This window comes from Ictalurus punctatus, chromosome 7, assembly GCF_001660625.3.
Source record: "Ictalurus punctatus breed USDA103 chromosome 7, Coco_2.0, whole genome shotgun sequence".
Lineage (NCBI taxonomy): Eukaryota > Metazoa > Chordata > Actinopteri > Siluriformes > Ictaluridae > Ictalurus > Ictalurus punctatus.
This window is the reverse complement of record NC_030422.2, coordinates 32515100-32535099: the sequence shown is the minus strand read 5'-3', so window position 1 is coordinate 32535099 and position 20000 is coordinate 32515100. Positions and strand designations below refer to the sequence as shown.

The following is a 20000-nucleotide window of genomic DNA, read 5'->3' as shown; positions in this document are numbered from 1 at the left end:
CATGAGATAAAAACAGGAAGTATGTATGTGTATGCTCGCTTTCTCGCTCTCTCTCTCTCTCTCTCTCTCTCTCTCTCTCACTCTCTCACTCTCTCTGTCACTTTCTCATCATCAGCATATGTTGCTTCACAGGAATATTATTACATTTTGTTCAGCTTCAATGGTTTTGCACTACATCGAGCCTTTGATGTCAAACGCCGCCCATGGCCATGTTCTCTCAGCATCCTGTCTTTAACGGGTGTCTTTCTCTCTCTCGCGCGCTCTTTCTCTCTCACTTTTTCTTCTCTCTCTATGTTTATTAATCACATGAAAGGAGAAAATCGCACCTTTTGCACTGACTTCAAACAGGATGAATTAAAAAGCAGACGTAACAATTTCTCTCTCTCTCTCTGTGTGTCTCTCTCTCTCTCTCTCTCTCTGTGTGTCTCTCTCTCTCTGTCTCTCTCTCTCTGTCTCTCTTTCTGTTTCTCTCTCTCTGTCTCTTTCTCTCTGTCTCTCTCTCTGTGCCTCTCTCTCTCTCTGTCTCTCTCTCTCTCTGTCTCTCTCTCTGTCTCTCTCTCTCTCTCTGTGTCTCTCTCTCTCTGTCTCTGTCTCTCTCTCTCTGTCTCTCTCTCTGTGCCTCTCTCTCTCTCTGTCTCTCTCTCTCTCTCTGTCTCTCTGTCTCTCTCTCTCTCTGTCTCTCTCTCTGTCTCTCTCTGTCTCTCTCTCTGTCTCTCTCTCTGTCTCTCTCTCTCTCTCTCTCTCTCTCTCTCTCTCTCTCTCTCTCTCTCTCTCAGGCAATCTGGGCTCTCAGTTGGTGGAATACAAAGAGGAGATGTACATCACCAATGATTGTGGAAAGACCTGGAGACAGGTGAGGACATTTGGTAAAAGAAATTTTGAAAAAAGGAGTGATACAACTTTCTAAGTTTTTTTTTTTTACTCTCCACAATGCCATAGCCATCCAGGCTAGGAGTCCATAACTGTCATGCTCTCAGGGAGAAAGCGACAGCCTTTCCTCTGTCCCCTGTCCATTAGAGATATGCTAGCCAATCATGGTATCGTGTGTATAAATAATGGCGCTCTCCTCCAATAATGTTGTATGCAGTTGGAAAAGAGCCGGTGGCTGAATTCACGTCTCTGAGGGAGCATGTGCCAGCCTTTATCCTTCCAGAATTTGGTGCTTTCTCTCTCTCTCTCTCTCTCTCTCTCTCTCGCTCTCTCTCTCTCTCTCTCTCCTCTTAGTTTTTCATTCTCGCTGCATCAGCATTTTACTTCCACAATCGCTTTTATCCCCTTCATAATCTCTTCCATTTTCATTTTCAATTCCAGGATGTAACTCTGATTAGCTCTGCAAATATAAATGTTCCCCCTGCGTTCCCCTTGCACTCCATCCCTCTCTTTTCTTACTGTTCGACTCGCTCACTTTCTCATGCTGTTAGTGGACGTAATTGTTTCGCGCTGTTGAATTCTGGATTGCGATTGGTCAGAAGGTGTTGATTCATTTCCCGTAACAGCAGCACTGACGGTAGTGCAGGTTTATATTCATGTGCTCATTCTAATATACTATCGTTTCTACAGCAACAGCTCATTCGCAGGGACGTGGGTGTTTATTTAACATTTATGGAAGGAGTCTCCAGTGTCAGCCGTGGTATAAGAGGAATGGGCGTGTTGTTCCTTTAGTCACAGTTCCCAGAACTTGATGAGTCCTCACTTGCTGGGCAGCTAATTCATTTGGAGTAGAGCGCTAACTGCTTTGGCCTGCGATTGGCTAGAATCCATGCTTTTTCCCATGTGTGCATGCATGAGTACATCAATTTGTTGCACAAATTGTCCCAAAGCAGCTTTACAGAAATCTGGATGTAGATTTTAATCTCTAATCGCCAAGCCAGAGGAGACAGTGATGATGAGAAACTCCCTGAGAAACCTTGAGAGGAACCAGACTCGAAAGGTAACCCTCTAGATGACACCAGACAATGTGGTTATAAACCAATACAGGTTTAGTATACAGGTGTAGAAGAGGAAAGATAAACAGTACTGTGAGTGTGTTTATACGACGTCCAGTAAGAACAGATCGTACATAAGACCCTGGGATGAGCAACAGGACTAGTCTTTATGACTACAGCAGCAGATCTTGGGTATAAATCTACAGAATCCCAGTGTGATTGAGGCATTAAGGGGGTTTTTTAGGAAGTGTGCTGCTGTTGGTTGTATTGTGGGTGGGGCCACCATGAGCAGAACGTCAACAACACTTATTTGAGTTAATATTTTCTCAGGTGTTTGAAGAGGAGCACCACGTCCTGTATCTGGATCACGGTGGCGTCATCGTGGCCATCAAAGACACGTCCATCCCATTAAAGATCCTCAAGTATGTACGCTTTTCAAGTAGCCTGCTTCTGCACTTTGGAGCACAAATCTCGCACTGATGTTAGTCTGTGTAACAGAAAATTAATTAGAGGAACAGATTAGAGGGGGAGATTTGCCTCGAGGCAAAGATCGTGTATAGCATCAGAGGAGAGAGAGAGAGAGAGAGAGAGAGAGAGAGAGAGAGAGAACGGCAAGATCGTGACAGAGGGAATCCTCACTTATCCTTGTTCCACACGTTCAGCCCTAGAGAGACTCTTGAGTAGATTCATCCCCCTACTCCAGAGGCTCTTCCCTCATTCTCTTATCCCTCATTTTCCTCTCTCTTCCTTTCCTCCCTGTGTTTCTTCCCCTCGTTACTCATTTAGAGAGACTTCAGGGTCCGTCAGATACGAAGTGCTGTCCGGCCTGAGAGGGAGAAAAATGATGAAGTGCCCCAGAAAAAAAATCCTTTAAGTCGTCAGGAGGCTTTGCTGTATACACACACACACACACACACACACACACACACACACACACACACACACACACACAAGTCACTGTAAAACCCGGATTTGGTAAAGCCCCAAGACAGGTTAAAGTCCTGAACACATGCAAAACCTCTAACACGTGCAGCGCGGCAGACAAGCCAGTGTTCATGTGTTCACATATTTTTAGCATGTTGCCGTGAGAGAGGGATGAAAAAAGAAAAAAATAGAACAAAAAAAAAAAAACAACCAAGAAGTAAAATTACCATATAGCGCACGAGAGCATATGAGTCACACCTTGCTTTTCTTAGCTCTTGTCAGATGAGCTGGAAAGCAGAAAGCGACTCACGACTCCATCAGCTAGTGTTCATTTCGGTCTAAATCTCAGTGTCTGATGAAGGAATGATGATGAAGGAGCACGGCATACAACTCCAGGAAATGCAATTAAAAGAAGTTTATAAAGAGGATAAATATGGCATCAGAGAATAATCCGTTTAAAGTTTTAGGACATTTCGATTGAAATGCATGTACGGTGTTCACACTGGGACATTTAGCAATATGTAGTGCATTATTAATGTCGGGATGATGTGCTGGAACTGCCAAAAAAATGAAGTGTTGAATGCTGGACTCTTTCGTTACTCAGGGGTGGGGATCGTAGCCTGGTCTGTGTAGTGTAGGTGAAGCGACGGAGCAATCGGAGGGAGCCGTGGTTTGAATTATTTTTTTGTTAAACTGCCGATGCAACACGAGATAAGAGCTGCTACCCTACCAGACATTTTGGGCTTTAAAATAAGCTGTGGAGGCTGTTCTCGTTGATCAAAGATGTGACATAAGGTACAATTAACATCTGGCATTGCTAGCAAAAAAAATCAAGGGAGAATAAACAGTTCATCTAGCGTATGTTGGTCAATGGGACAGCTATTTTTTTTCCCATTACCCCAGCACCCCATGCACATTTAATTTCATCCAGATAGAGCTAAAGAGTGCTTACTCTCACCTCACACTGACTTTATCTAGGTGAACTCTGACCTGTGAATTCACAAGTCTCAGACATGTGAGGTAGTAGAAAATACGAAGTGGGGACTGTGATCTCATTGGTCAGTGTAACTAAAGGAGTTGCTTATTACACTATTTAATAGCAGTCACTCTTTTTTTTTCTTACTGTTACTTGGTGCATATATTTCCTATTTTACAGGATTATAACTTTATTTCTGTGACCGAATCATCTATAGTTTTTCACCAGCTTCAGCGGTGGTCTGGTCATTTTAATCCAGATATGCATGTCTGTGATTTTCTGTGCAGATGTTTGAGTGCTGCTACACTATTTAGTCCTGTAGTGCTCGTATCGGTGACCCTGCCCAAGATATTAAATTACATCCCAAGGCACGAAACCAAAAAATGGATGCTTCTGTTTTATTGGGTTATACTGTTATATTGCTGCCGGAACTCTGGTTCGTCCAGAACTGAAATACGAGCCAGCGTCTCTTCTCTACTCCGGCGCCACTTTCCAGCATTGCTTAGTCGCAGTGTTGTGAATGGAGCGTGATCACATGACCACATCAGTTAAACATCCGGGTTTGAAGAAAACACAACCCGTTAGAAACTTGCTCCTCCTGTGGTATTGCTGTCCGGATGTGAGATTGTTATCTCTGAGGAGATTATTACTGCCGTCCCCATGATAAACTAATCCAATCCGAATAGAGCTTTTTACATCCAGCGCCCTTGTCCTCATTTTCCGCAGTATGGCAGCAGCAAACTAGGATAATCTACTGTATGATCTAAATCAAACAGGCAAAGGTCAAAACAAGGACCATCAAAAACAGACTCGGGGGTTAAAAGGGAACTAATGTTCAGACTAATGGACTTAAGCACGAGAGGATTTCACAATGAAAACAAGGAAAAAACAGATTACACATGCACAAACCACAGTGGGTATAATGATAATGAGTCTTTATTGGTCACATAGACATTACAGCATGCCAGGTCAGAGCGCAGGGTCAGCCATGATCTGGCTCCCCTGGAGCAGAGAGGGTTAAGGCCTTGCTCAAGGGCCCAACAGTGGCAGATTGGCAGCGCCAGGGCTTGAACCCCCGACCTTCCGATCAGTAATTAATGATAAATGGTATCATACCAATGATAACTCAGGGGTGAAGAAAGGACCAAAACCAAAACAAAGGCACATGGAAAAACGTAAACAAAAGCATATAAATGGCAGTCATTGCTTTCACATGAAGCAAAAGGGGAATCTGTAACAGGTCACTGACGAATGCTGTAGGTTCATTATAGTTAGGAAAGTTAGTGAAGTAAAACAGTGCAGGTTAATCAAAGATGGCATGAGTCCATGACAAAAGTTGATGTCAGTGATGTAAGACAGAGCAGATCGGTCACGGAAGACAAATCAATAATTTAAGCAGTGCAGGTTAATGATGTAAGACAGAGCAAGTAAAGTTGGCACAGGGTGATTGTATTTAGTTTCTGAAGTAAATCAGTGCTGTAAGATGTCATGTCTTGGCAGGTTCAGTGTGGACGAAGGACGTACGTGGAGCATCCACAATTTCACCAGCACGTCGGTGTTCGTGGATGGATTGCTGAGCGAACCCGGAGATGAGACGTTGGTTATGACGTGAGTCCTGACCTCTGTTCCTCACCTGCGTTCACTTCCATCTGATCCTCAGCTCCTGTCTCTCAGCTGGTCCTCATATCTTCCTGTCTTTCATTTTTACCTGTATGTTCATTATCTCTAACTGTCTCCTGGCACCTTGACCTGTCTTTCATCCCTAGGGTTAGGGTTAGAATCATCCCCTCTACCCACTATCAGCCCCTCAGATCCACCAGTGGTGCAGCTAAATACGACTCACACCTTTACCTGTCCATTATCTACAATTTTCTTCCCCTTAGTAACAGTCTGAATTTTGCTCCTCCAAACTCAAAGGTACAAAGGTACCTTCAGCTGTCCTTCAATAGAACCTGTCCCTCATCTCCAATTTTATGCCTCACAGTCACCTTTCTTTCCCCTCACATTTAGCTGTCCTCTATCTCCACTGATCTGTCTCCATCTCCATCCATCCCTCACATTACCCTGTTCATTGGTGTAACTACATGAATCTCACATACACCAGTTTGTCCCTCACAACCACCTGTCCTTCAATTTGATTGGGTCCTCACCTCCACCTGTCTGTCAGGCAACTGTACCTCCATCGTTCATTTTTTTTTTCTCTCCATCTGCCCCTGAGTGCATTCACCTATTGGACTTCCACTGCTCCCTCATGTCCACCTGTCCAACTGCATCATCACCTAGCTTTCATCATGACCTGTCACTGATCTCCACTTTTGGTCATTACAGTCACCTGTCTCTCACAATATGTTCCCCCACCTGTTCACCTATACCAGTCTGTCCTTCACCACCATTTAAACATTACCTTTATCTCTCCCTCAATTCCATCTCGTCCTCTATGGCTTGCCTATTACCCTGACCTTCATCTGTCTTCCCCTCTCCACACATCTCTTCCCTCCATTCATCCACTAGGACAAAACCTCTATCTGTCCATCAAGTCCATCTGGTTCTCACCTCCAGCTGTCTGTCCATCACCATCACCTACAGCCACATGTCCCTCATCTCCATTCATCCATTAGGACAAATCCTCTATGTGTCCCTCATTTCAATCTGGTTCCCATCTCTTCCTGTATGTCGATCACCATCACCATCACCATCACGTCTTTATATCTCATTCACCTGTCCTTCACCATCCATTTGTCCATTAGGACAAATTCTGCTATCTGTCCAACATTTCTGTCTGGTCCCTGCCACCACCTGTCTGTCCATCACCTTAACCTCCAGCTGTCTTTTCCTCTTCTCCAGCTGTCTATCATCTCCATTCATCCATTAGGACAGTTCCTCTGTGTCCCTAAATTCAATCTGGTTCTCACCTCTTCCTGTCTGTTCATCACCATCACGTCTATCTGTTGTTCTCTCTCATTCACCCATCCTTCACCATCTATCCTTCAATCCTCTATCTGTCCAACATTTCTGTCTGGTCCTCACCACCACCTGTCTGTCCATCACCTTAACCTCCATCTGTCTTTTCCTCTCCTCCAGCTGTCCCTCACCTCCATTCATCCATTAGGACAAATCCTCTATCTGTCCCTCAATCCCATTTGGTTCTCACCACTACCTTTCCTTCACCTCCACCTGTCCCTGAGTACTCCTCCTTTACATCCACATGTTCAGTTCTTGATGAACTATACCTTCACCAGTTGTACATCGTAACCTGTCCCACATTTCCAATTTTGTCCGTTCTGGTCAACTTCTTCTTAGATCCTCACCTCAATTTCTCTATTATGTCTGAAAACAAAAACACGAATCTTCCCGCCACCTGAATGTGCATCCCCTCCATCTGTCCCTCACATCCATCCAACCTTCTATCCCTCAACTCCCCCGCTTCCACCTGCTACTCATCCACACCTGCCCTTCAGTAGAATCACTTCAATCACGTTCTCCAACTCGAAGATATAACAACTCTCACAGAAAAACAGCCAGCACATTAAAACCTGCGGCGCTCGAGGACCAAATCAACATCTGCTGCGATCAAAGCGGCAATCAGTTTGCTACTGAGCTCTGACGGATTAAACTAGAGCGTGTGTGTGTGTATGTTTGCTTTTCTGGGTCCAAATCCAACTCGCTGTAGCATGCTTCATCGGCGTGAGTTCGAGAAACCGTAATTGTCTGTAAGACTTGTGATTTTCACCACCACGGGATTCTAGAGAACTTGATTGGGGTCATCATGGACAATGGTCAGTGATAGGAAGTCATGTTCCGTGAGGTTTGTGCACTGCGTGTGTGAATGATGTTCTGATGACAGGTGCGAAATGATTTTTCGTGGTGTGAAACTCAAGCTGATAATGAGACCTTGTGGCAGAGGGAATCGCTTGGAAGACAACGAAAGTGGAAAGAGATCTCTCTATCTTTCTCTATGAGAATCCAGAACTCATCAGTATAGTATATCGTATATTGTATATTATACTGTAGCGTAATGTTCAATCTGCTGGAATGTTTGACAAGTCATTTATTGTTTTAAAACAGTTTTTTTTTTTACAGTTCGGCAGAGCGCAGTGGAGTGAGGTTTTGGCTAAAGCTTCAGCAGATATTTTGAGAGAAATTTAAGCCCAGAAACTTTGGCTCACAGATATTTTGGCCCTGGGCTACGGTTCTACTGTACTGCTTCTGTGACTAAAAATATGTGTGACATTTAGAACGTCACATTTTCAGTCAAGTATTTTACATTCTTCATAATTATCCAGTTTTTTTTTTCTTTCTTTTTCTAATTTGTTTCACGTTCCTTTGTACCGTGGGCTTTCCGGTGCCGTTTTAGCGCGGTTTTAAACATAAGTACGTTTTAGCGTAGTTTAAATATTGTCGATATAACGATACCTTCAAATGACTGAATATCCGCATCAGTCCATCCAGAACATCATTTGTTTCATTCAGACTCTAGTCTTATGTTCTTCCATGTTTTAAATTCTTACAGAAAGCGAGTAAACAATTCAGTGTGTTGCTAATATGGTAGATTAATAATAAAGTAAATATTGTTGCGTACCCATAATTACCACTCATTATGACTTTACAGGTTAGATATTTGCCCCCGACCTTTAAAGAGCGCTTGTTTCTGGGTCTTGAGGTCCACGTTGAGCCGTGTTTAACCTGAGCCCGAAGCCGTGTAAAGGCAGAAAGAGGACTCGTGAGGAGATGTTCATATTTGAAGAGTTATTTGAACTCGGGAATGTTAAACAGGCTGCGCTTCATAGAAAGAGCGCGCTCACAGACGTTTCACTCAGCCCTGTGTGTGTTTCAGCCCTAAATCATAAATCTAGACTGCCATCATGTGGCTGCTTTTTTTCCTGCATCTTGAACTTTGAGAAACACCTCTCACCATGCAGCACTGCTCACTGGAGCTCATGGAGCTTAATGTTTTTCATTTATTTATTGAACATATTAAAGCTGAATTAAGTGCACGTGTGTGTTAGAGCAGGTGTGTGTTTTGTTAGCAGTTTTTGCATTGTGTGTGTGTGTGTGTGTGTGTGTGTGTGTGTGTGTATGTGTAGTGTGTTTGGTCACATCAGCTATCGTTCGGACTGGGAGCTGGTGAAGGTAGATTTCCGACAGTCTTTCCCCCAGCAGTGTAACGAGGATGACTATGACTCATGGAAACTCACTAATCTACAGGTACTCAACACCTCTCATCATACCTGTCTGTCTCTACTTCCTGTCTCTCTGTTCACCTGTATGTCTTTTTCTCTTTCTGTTTATATGTCTGTCTCTGTGCTTATCTTCCTGTCTGTTCCTGTCTGTTTTTCTCTGTCTGTCTGCATGTCTGTCTCTGTACGTATTCTACCTGTCTCTCTCTTTCTCTCTGTCTCTGTCTGATACCTCTTTACCTGTTTGTGTATCTGTTTACCTGTCTGTCTGTGTCCCTGTTACCTGTCTACCTCTCTGTAGGCCTATCTGTCTGTGTCTCTGTTTACCTGTCTGTCTCTCTGTTTACCTGCCTGCCTCTCTGTTTACCTGTCTATCTGTGTCTCTGTTTACCTGCCTGCCTCTCTGTTTACCTGTCTATCTGTGTCTCTGTTTACCTGTCTGCCTCTCTGTTTACCTGTCTATCTGTGTCTCTGTTTACCTGTCTGCCTCTCTGTTTACCTGTCTGCCTCTCTGTTTACCTGTCTGTCTGTGTCTCTGTTTACCTGTCTGTCTGTTTACCTGTCTGTCTGTGTCTCTTTTTACCTACCCGCCTGTGTCTCTGTTTACCTGCCTGCCTCTCTGTTTACCTGTCTATCTGTGTCTCTGTTTACCTGTCTGCCTCTCTGTTTACCTGTCTGCCTCTCTGTTTACCTGTCTATCTGTGTCTCTGTTTACCTGTCTGCCTCTCTGTTTACCTGTCTGCCTCTCTGTTTACCTGTCTATCTGTGTCTCTGTTTACCTGTCTGCCTCTCTGTTTACCTGTCTGCCTCTCTGTTTACCTGTCTGTCTGTGTCTCTGTTTACCTGTCTGTCTGTTTACCTGTCTGTCTGTGTCTCTTTTTACCTACCCGCCTGTGTCTCTGTTTACCTGTCTGTCTGTTTACCTGTCTGTGTCTCTGTTTACCTGTCTGTCTAATTATTCTGCCTAAATTTCTGTATTCATTTCTGTAACTGTCTGGATTTATATTTACTAGTCTCTTTCCTTGTCTGTCTCTATTTTCTTTCCCCAATTTATTTACCTGTCTGTCTGTCTTTCTACTTATCCTATCCTTTTGTACCTCTTTGTCCACCTGTCTACATGTCATTCCCTTTACTTCTTTTGTTTTTCTGTCTGTCTGTTTGTCTGTCTGTCCACCCACCTGTCTGTGTTAACCTGTTTATCCATGTATCCAGCTATCTGTCTATCCATCTGTTTATCTATTTAACATTATTTTTGTCTTCCTGTTTTACCTGTCTCTTTATCTATTCCTCTGCCTACTTCCTGTCTGAAGGTTGTTGTTGTTGTTGTTGTTATTTTCTCCACAGGGAGAGTGTTGCATCATGGGACAGGAGCGAACGTACAGAAGAAGGAAGGAGTCATCTCTATGCATTAAAGGGAAGACCTACACGTCGGCGCTAACGGCTAAACCCTGTCAGTGCACGGAGAAAGACTTCAGCTGGTACTGAGCTCACCTTCTGCCTCTGAATAGCAGCACATTTCATCCTGCTTTCATTTCACTCTGCACACTTCTTTCTTTACTCAGCCGCCAGCGCACGCTTTTACTCAGAACCCAGTGAAAAGATGCAGGTGCACCAGGGGGCAGGACGCTTTTAAAAAGTGCTGCTGTGTGCATTTCTTTTTTATCACAGGAGAACGTTTCCAAAATTTCAACCAAACTCTCTCTTATCACTCGGCCAATCAGGTCACAGATCGAGGGAGGAGTAGGGGAGGGATGTGAAAGAGAAAAAAAACTAAATGGAGGACATGTTGGCCATGCCTTAAAAACAGAACTTGCAATGTGTTCTGGGTAATTTATGCTCTTAAAATCTGACAGTTTATTTGGAAACATTTGAAGGGGCACACACCTGTCTGTACTACTGATTTGGTTAGTGGCACACTGTTTTTATAGTGTGTGTGTGTGTGTGTGTGCGTGTGTGTGTGCGCGCGTGTGTGTGCACGTTGTAGTGATTATGGATTTGAGCGCAGCCTGAAAGCAGAGGGTGATCGCTGTTACCATGACTTCTGGCACGATCCTGAAGCTCCACCCGAAAACTGCAATTTGGGACACACCTACCAGACCAGCACAGGGTACCAAACACACATACACACACACAAACACACACAAACACACAAACACACACACATACACACACACACACACTCACACTCACACACCCACATACACAAACACACACACACACACACGCACACACCCACATACACACACACACAGACTTACTTGAAGCTAATTCTATATGGGAATGTCACAGAATCAGCCACCATAGTGAATACTAATGAGAAAGTACATTAGTGTGTCCGAGTCTGAGTGTGTGTGTTTTTCTTTTCTTTTTCACAGGTACCGTAAGCTCATCTCGAACGTGTGTGAAGGCGGAGTGAATAAAGAAGAGAGCGGAAAGCAGCACGCCTGCCCTCTGATGCCCCCTGGAGGACTACAACTGGGCATCAAGGGGCAGATGCTTACTGCGGCGCCTGGTGATGACATCACCTTCATCGTCCACCAGGAGCGGGTGTGGTTGGGTTTCTGTAGCTCAGACTTAACGACAGGACTGATTATGGAACATGCAGTATATGTAATTTAAATAAGAATAAACCTTTAGATTCATTTTTATTAAAGCATTTCTCTCTCTCTCTTTCTCTCTCTCTTTCTTTCTGCTTTCTCTCACTCTCTATCTCTCGCTCTCTTCCTCTCTCTATTTCTCCTTTCTATCACTCTCTTTCTATCTCTCGCTCTCTCTCTTTTTTCCTTTCTCTCACTCTCTCTCTTTCTTCTTTCTCTCACCCTCTCTCTCTCTTTCTCCTCTCTCTCTCTCTCTCTCTCTCTCTCTCAGGGTGATACGAGCAGTACCCGGTACCAGGTGGACCTGTCTGACGGAGTCCGGGCGATTTATCAGAACTTAACGGTGACGGATGAACCGATCCAGCATCGTTACGAGAAGCCGGGTTTTTATCGGGTCAGCGTGAAGGCGGAGAACACAGCCGGTCACGATCAGGCCATGCTGTACATCCGGGTCACACGTGAGTCACGTCGCCGAGGCTCCTTAACGATTGTCCATGTGTTAACCATAATGCAGCGTCCGCATACAACACACCACACAAATGACTGTGAAACGAAAGGAAAGTGTAACGTTAGCTACATTACGGGTCACATTAAGCTCGAGCTCGTATGCGTATCATATCCGATGTCCAACACTTTGACGAATGCAATCTTACAGGATACGCTCAGCCGCTTGTTTCCTTTTAGCTTTCACTTGTTGTTCTTGTCTAACTATAAGAAATGTAAAGTCACATTTTATCGACTGCAGTAAATACAATCCAGAAGGAGTATGAAACGTTAAACCTCTGATCATTCAACGTTCGAATTTCGCCGCTTGGTTAACGCAGCACAAACACACCGTGTAGCTGTCGCTAGCCTTCACCGTGTCCGTGGCACTAAATCATTAATAGCTCCTCCTACCACAGGGATGTTGTGGAGTGATATGAACGTGTTTATTGAATATTTACGGAATCGACTCGGTTGCCTTGCTGTTCTTGGACGAAGCGACGTGAACGTAAGTGTACACGCTTGTTTTTAGTGCCTCTACAGGAAGTCCATCTGGAGGTGGTGCCCATCGCAGGAAGGAAACAGGAAGTGAACCTGACCGCTGTGGTGCTTCCTGAGGACTCGAACCTCACCGTCTTCTACTGGTGGATCGGAGCGGAGCTGCAGGTGCGCCTTCATCATTTTTATTTCATCTGCTTGCTTATTTGATATGAAATCAATGCTGCAAACATTTTACACTGCTTTTAGTCGGGTCTTCATGATGTATCTAGACCGCTACCGTTGGCTCGTCCTCACAAACTGTTCATTTATTACCATGAGGAAGAAATCCTACGTTTTTATTGACGTTACAGTATAAATGTAGAGTAATACGAAGTTTTATATGTTAAGATTTGTTAAGTTTCAGTATAAAGTGATTTCCTCTGACAGATTATTTCGGGTCAGGTCTCATGATAACGTTGTACCGCATTTTCTGCTCTTTGGGGCGTGTCTCTCGCAGCCGAGGCTGACGCTGGAGAACAGCATTCGCACCAGTTTCTCAGAAGAAGGCGAGATCTCCGTCGCCGTCCAGGCATCTAACGGACGCTCCACGGTGCAGGACAGTAAAACCGTGCGTGTTTACGGTGAGACGGCGTTAATATTAATACATCTTGTACGTATACACATACAGATCATACAGGTTAAGTAGGGAATAAAACACCGCGGTGGTAAGGTGTTGATTGTTCCAGTGATTGCAGTGTATTTATTACATTTATCCATTTATAGTTACATTACATGTTAGCTCTTCTTCTCACGTACATTCTAGCTCTCTTTATACTCTCTCTTTAACCCTGTCATGCATAAATGATTCCAGTTCCTTCCTACTCTTCACACATCACGTGATTTTTTACATTTATTTTTATTTTTTTAACTGAAAGATATTGTGTAGTATATTAAAAAGGAAATGGATTGTGCCTGTGCAGGAATACCATGAAAAATGGATGAAATATATTTTTAGAAAACTAAATCCTGAACTAAAACTAAACAAACGAAAAAAAAAAATATTCAGGTAATCAGGTATATTAATTTGGATCAAAGTATAGCAGTATTGTGCACTTTATATGATTAAGCGTAAAAAAAAAACAAAAACAAAAAACTTTCCATTTAAAAAAAAGAAGATTTATAGGGATTTGTAGAATGTTTATAAAGACAAATCACAGGGACGTGATGCATTAAATTTGAACAGCAACAGAAATCAGAAAATGTTGGTCTTACGTGTTTACGTAACTGTATGTTTGAGCTCCAGATTATGACTTATTGCACACGTTATTCTTTTTATGCTTTTGTTGTCCATGCTTTTACGGACTATAAAAGTATTAACGTTTCGTAATTTGTGTGCTTTATATGTTTTGATGAATAATTCTGCAGGGAACAGTAGCTGAAACCATCATAAAAGTGATAATAATTATAATATTAAAGTTGTTGTGTTAATAAAGTTTTAAATATGAAGTTCCTGGTTTGTCCACTGGGTGTCACGATGACATAAAATTGAGTGTATAATCAGACGAAATGAATATTTTTTTTACCGGGTTAAGAGGGAGGTGTTATTGTTTACCGAGAATCATCTGCTTTAATGAAGGGATATATCCAATCTGTAAATGATTTTTTATTTTAATTTTTTTTTCTTTTCAGTTCCAGCAGCAGTATCTGTTACCACTGGACATACGTTATACATTAATAACAAATCTAGTACTTGTTATTTTCCCCTCACCTTTAACCTTTGACCTGTGGTGCTGTTCTTCTGACAGATCACTTCCAGGTCATTCCTCTTAGCTTCAGTCCGAACTTGGATCGTTTCAACCCGAACATCCCGGAGTGGAGAGAGGACGTGGGACATGTGGTCACCAGGATGCTGGCCAAGGTTTCTCCACACACACACACACACACACACACACACACACACACACACACACATTGAACTGTAGGGACTAATTTATCTCACAAGATTTGTCGTCTGATATAATTTTTAATAATAATAATAATAATAATAATAATAATAATAATAATAATAATAACAACTGTTATAAAATTGCCTTGGGCTTAGGTTACTCAGGCACAGGGTCAAAGGTCGTGTCTGAATTCCATCCATATAACTCGTATACATTGCAGTAAAATGCCATTTCATCAGCGCTTGTGATAATTTCCTTTTTTTTGTTTTCCTTCTCAGATCACAGGACTTCCTCAGGACTCGATGGTTACCATGGTGAAGCCTGGGCTGCCAACCAGAGCCGACTTATACGTGTTGCCCACAGAGGACACGCCCGCTACGAGGAGTGGGTTTGCAGATAAGGTATTGATCTAAACATATACACACACACATTAACAAACTTCACTTCAATTCTCCATTATGGTTTATTACTAGATGAAACCTGTCAAACATTAGATATCTTCTAATGTCAGAAAATATCGGATCAGGTAAAGAGAAAGAGAAGTGCACCACGCCCACATACCAGCATTTAAAAGCTCAAACACTTCGTGTACTGTGTGTGTTGTGTACGTATAAGTAAGTTATATAAAACTCTGTGTGTGTGTGTGTGTGTGTGTGTGTGTGTGTGTGTGTGTGTGTGTGTGTGTGTGTGTTGTAGCGCGTGTCCAGCATAAAGCAGGCTCTGAGAGAGAGTAACGTCAGCTTCATCGTGCGTGGTGGACTGAGAGTGCTGGTGACTCTGACAGATCCTGACGCAGGTAACACAACAAAGCCATCAGATGATATTTGATCACATTTACTTTCATCTTACGTGTTTCTTTATTTTAATAACAGTGTAGCGTGTTCATTTGGGGCGGCTGTGGGGCAGGTGGTAGAGCGGTTTGCCCACATGACTCCGCATGTCGAAGTGTCCTTGGACAATACACTGATCCCCAAGTTGCTCCCGATGGCAAGCTTGCGCCTTACATGGCGGCTCTGCTGCCACTGGTGTGTGAGTGTGTGAATGAGACACAGTGTAAAGCGCTTTGTACAGTAGAACTTCTAAGGTTAAAAAAAAAAGCGCTATATAAGTGCAGAACATTTACCATTTAAGAGTGATGAAAAACACTCATCATGAACACAAAATTAATGGACCGATTATTTTCCGGAGACTCCTGCAGACGTTCGTATGAGGCCTTGTACGCAGCACGCGAAAGCTTCTTTCTTTTCTTCTATATATAAATATGGTTTCATTCTGTATCTCACTGAGGTAGTGTTTAGGGTTTGGAGCAGATCACTTACAATAGACCAAGCAATGCCTGAATAGGACATAACCATACACACTGTACACATCTCACTATTAAATTCTGTATAGGTATTTCTAAATGTTTGAATCCACAACACCGTGTCGCAGTTGTCTATGAAGCGTTGATGAATGCTCTTCTCCTGCGTTCGCACAAACAAGAGACAAAGTCGCTAACACTGCTTTGCTTTTTTTCCCCTGCGAATGCGCACTCTACTCTACAGTGTCGACTCGACATTCAGGAGCTGAAGCTGACATAGTAGACGTTTTTTTTGGGGGAAAAAAAACAACCGTTTTAATGCTTTTTCAGCGTCGTAGCTAATTTGCACAGAACTGAGATATTCAAACGGCGTCTCCATGTCTGGAACCGTGGCTCAGTGTCCAGACTGTGCGTAAAGAATGAACATTCACCTGTTGCTTGTTTGCGTGAACGCAGAGCTGTAAACCACAGATACCGACTGTACATGACTGAGGTGTAAAACATGTCCAACTGGTGTGTGTTTAAGGGCTAATAACTAGCGACGTGTCATCCAGAGCAGCAGCCAGCGGTGGGTTTTTACTTCTGCCTTCTGCCTTCAGTCTGACACGTTCTCCTTTCTATCCTCCAACATATTATCACCAAACTGGAGCCTAGTGTCGGCACGGCTGCTCGAACCGGCCTAGAACAGAGCTATCATTAAATAAAGTCTACTCGTCAGGATATTATTTTAAGTTAAGGAGTAAATTTGTTCGAGAATTTTAAAGCTGTAAGAGCTATTCACAGCCCAGTTTGGCTCTTGGTTTTCGGGATATAGTTGTCCTCAGCCTTCCAACTTTCCAGTCATCAAGATCGTCAAGATAATAAGAGTCTTATGACTACATTAGTGATGCACCTTGATTTAGCCAGATAAGGACGGGTTCCCTTCTGAGTCTGGTTTCTTCCTCATATCATCTCAGGGAGTTTTTCCTCACCACCGTCACCACCGGCTCGCTCAATTGGGATAAATTCACACACTTAAAATCTCCATTATGTGTTTATATGTTTCTATAAAGCTGCTTTGAGACAAGGTCCACTGTTAAAAGTGCTACGCGAATAAAATTGAATTGAACTGAATTTACGAGCTATATCTGCGTTAGCATCAGGGGACCTATACAGTAGCTTAGTCTTCTCTGTAAGACCAGATCTTGCTGCTTCAGTGCCATGGCTCATCAGTGGTAAAGCTTCTCCTTTTAGTCCAAACTGTCCAACGTCTTCATTCATTTCAGAATGATCTAAAGACCTTCTTTTTCAGATGGCTAGGATAACACTTCTTTATATTTCTCTGTACTGGTATTTACTGTGCTAAAGTTGCTCTGAATATCTTTGCACTATTTATACTGGGTAGACTGGGTAGGGCGAGTAGGGAGGAGATGGGAAGGCGGTGTGTGCAGAAATAATAGTGACTAGAGGGAAACAGCGAGAAAAGGAATTTACAGGAAGTTCGATAGGAAAATGTAACTTTTTCTAAAACACTCTTGGTGCCGTGTGACGCCTGCACTTGTGTCTTTGCATGATTTAACTCTTTGTGTGGAAACACATGACCATGTTGGGGGGAAAAAGTGTGTGTCTGTGTGTGATCCGTTTTTCTGCATGCTGTACGATAAAATACAAAAATCCCATCATATACACACAGTGAGACATTCATATATGTGTGTGTGTGTGTGTGTGTGTGTTCTCTTGGGCCACAGACTCCCGGATCGGTGCTGCAAGTCCCGGATTCTGGGCTTTGGCTGGCATTCTTCTCGTCACCTTCGTCACTACAGGACTCTTCCTCCTCTACAAGTTTAAAAGGTACATTTCCATCGTAACTTTTATCCCAGTAACGATCAATATAAATATGTATGATGTTTAATAATAAGAGTGAATAAAAGAACACATGTAGATGTGAAGTAACAGTTACACAAAGCCAATAAATTAAAACCCCAGGTTCCATTGGTGCCGGATTTGGGAGACTCTTCCCCGCTGGAAACCTGACCCCCCCAAAAAAAAAAACAGAAACCCTCATAGAATTTGTAATGGTTATAATGGTTATAATAGATTTTTTTTTTATTATAGAGGTTTTAATGGAAACTGTAATGGTCCCTGTGTGCCTGTACTGGTAATATGTTGAATTCTGGATTCTGATTGGTCAGAAGATGTTGATTAATTCTCTAGAACAGAAGCTCTGACAGTAGTGCAGCTGCAAATCGCAGGAATATATTAATGCGCTCGTTCTAATACGTTATCGTTTCCATAGTAACAGCTCATTCACAGGGACTCGTAAAGCAGAAATGGATAAAAAAAAAAAGGCGCGCGTAATCGCGGAAACGGCGAAATGTTCTGTAAGCAGACGTATTAATGTAAGTCTGAACAGGATATAATTTGTTTCATGGGCGCTCCACAACCTTAAATGTAGCTATAAACAGGTAAAATGTAAGACATGTCATTCGTTAATAAATCAAATTTGTCATTCTTGGCAAATCGCTGTGGTTTAAGAGGGATAAAATGGACGTGCTGCCGTACAGCCTGCTGCTGATTAATTTCCTAAAGCAGTGTTGTGTTCCTCACAGACACTTTCCAGACTGAGAGTAACCTTTACTCTGAGACGTTCATTACGCCTACCGGAAATCCAAACTCCACAGCACCTTAACGAGCGCTAACGCTTCTCACCTTTCAGAAAGCTGCCAGGTCGTAACGTCTACGCCCAGATGCACAACGAAAAGGAGCAGGAAATGACCAGCCCTGTCAATCACAGCGACGACACGCAGCACATCATCCAGGGGGAGGAGTTCATCGACGACGACCTCGACTCGCAGACGCTGGGTAACGGCCGAGGTACGATCACGCTTTTTTAACTTTAAAGTATCCGTGAAATGGTACGTAAAATCCATGGTAGTCCATTGCAAAACATCCGATATACACGTATATTACAGTACGATTGTGAACGTGTAGCAAAAACCCAACGATGAGCTGAAAATAATACTTAGTACTTACTACGTAGTTAAAACATTGTGTTCAGAATGGTCATTTTGAATATCTTTGTACTTATAAAAAAAAAGCCCTGTTTATTATATAATCCATTATTTACTGAACCAAATACAAGAGGGAGCTTATCTCAGGCCCGAGTCATATCTATCCTGGCTAAACTAAGCGTTTTTGATTATAGTTTGCTCTTCAAAGTATCAAAGTTGAACACACGGTCAGTTAGTTCAGCTGATTTCTCAACCACCGGCGGACATCTTACAGTTAATCCTACAGGAAGTGGTCTGTTTTCAGCAGCGATCTTCACAGAAAAGTGCCAACTGACATCTAGTGCTTTTTTTTTTAACTCCCAACCAATCAGGTCGCAAGTTCCGGGGCACATGAGAAAAACAACCATGGAGGACAAAGTTTCAGTGTAAAACACGTCTAGATGAGGAAAGTTACGATATGGGCAATTAAAAATATTTAATTTTCCTGTTATTTAAAAAATAACGGTGTGTGTATGATTGGGACGTTCAGTGGTACGTGACTAATTAGTTAGCTAGATTTGGGAGGATTTGGGAGACTCTAGCTAGGACTGGTAAAAGTGTTGTTATGGTTACAGTGTGTGCATCGCATACTCGTATTTTAAATTATTATGATTATTTTTCATTTCAGCAGTAAAAAAAAGTGTGAAAGTATGATTAGCTAGCTAAATTTTGTCCATCTGAGGTAAAAAGTTTTTTCTTTTTTTGTTGTTGTTGTTGTTGTTGTTGTTGTTTTAAAGGCAATCACTCGGGAGTTGTGCTGAGCATCACATCGAGGGAACTGCACGGATACCTGAGCAGCTGATGCTCTTTAGCTCCGCCTACCAGAACAGAGGCTGCCTTTAACACCGCACACCTGAATGGACAAAGCCTTTTAGGCCACACCCACCTGTGACCGTAACACGCCCAGACAGGAGGAAAAGTGAAACTGCACATACTAACCATCAGCACAGCAAAACTTCTCTCACCATCTCTCTCTCTCTCTCTCTCTCTCTCTCTCTCTCTCTCTCTCTCTCTCTATCATTCTCTCTGTCTCTTTATCCATCTCTTTCTCTTCTTTTTGTCTCTCCATTCCTCGATTTATTAAATGCTTGAGAGAGTTTGTCAAACACACACACACACACACACACACACACACACACACACACACCCTGTGAGGACAGTTC

General features: G+C 42.8%; 1 protein-coding gene across 3 annotated transcripts in view; it reads left to right on the top strand.

The window, feature by feature from the left end:
• sorcs2 (sortilin-related VPS10 domain containing receptor 2) overlaps positions 1-20000 on the top strand; it is a 222260-nt gene that overhangs the window by 201181 nt on the left and 1079 nt on the right. For all 3 annotated transcript variants that reach the window (XM_017473025.3, XM_053681729.1, XM_017473027.3), the window contains 16 exons: positions 777-853; positions 2256-2347; positions 5326-5433; positions 8910-9030; positions 10347-10480; positions 10987-11109; positions 11378-11549; positions 11871-12057; positions 12615-12748; positions 13080-13203; positions 14368-14480; positions 14787-14909; positions 15205-15304; positions 17536-17638; positions 18504-18661; positions 19575-20000. The exon at positions 19575-20000 is cut by the window's right edge and continues 1079 nt beyond it. In XM_017473025.3, the coding sequence (XP_017328514.2) occupies positions 777-853; positions 2256-2347; positions 5326-5433; positions 8910-9030; positions 10347-10480; positions 10987-11109; positions 11378-11549; positions 11871-12057; positions 12615-12748; positions 13080-13203; positions 14368-14480; positions 14787-14909; positions 15205-15304; positions 17536-17638; positions 18504-18661; positions 19575-19639 (1934 nt within the window). In that variant the 3' untranslated portion in view covers positions 19640-20000. The remainder of the gene's footprint in view (positions 1-776; positions 854-2255; positions 2348-5325; positions 5434-8909; positions 9031-10346; positions 10481-10986; positions 11110-11377; positions 11550-11870; positions 12058-12614; positions 12749-13079; positions 13204-14367; positions 14481-14786; positions 14910-15204; positions 15305-17535; positions 17639-18503; positions 18662-19574) is intronic.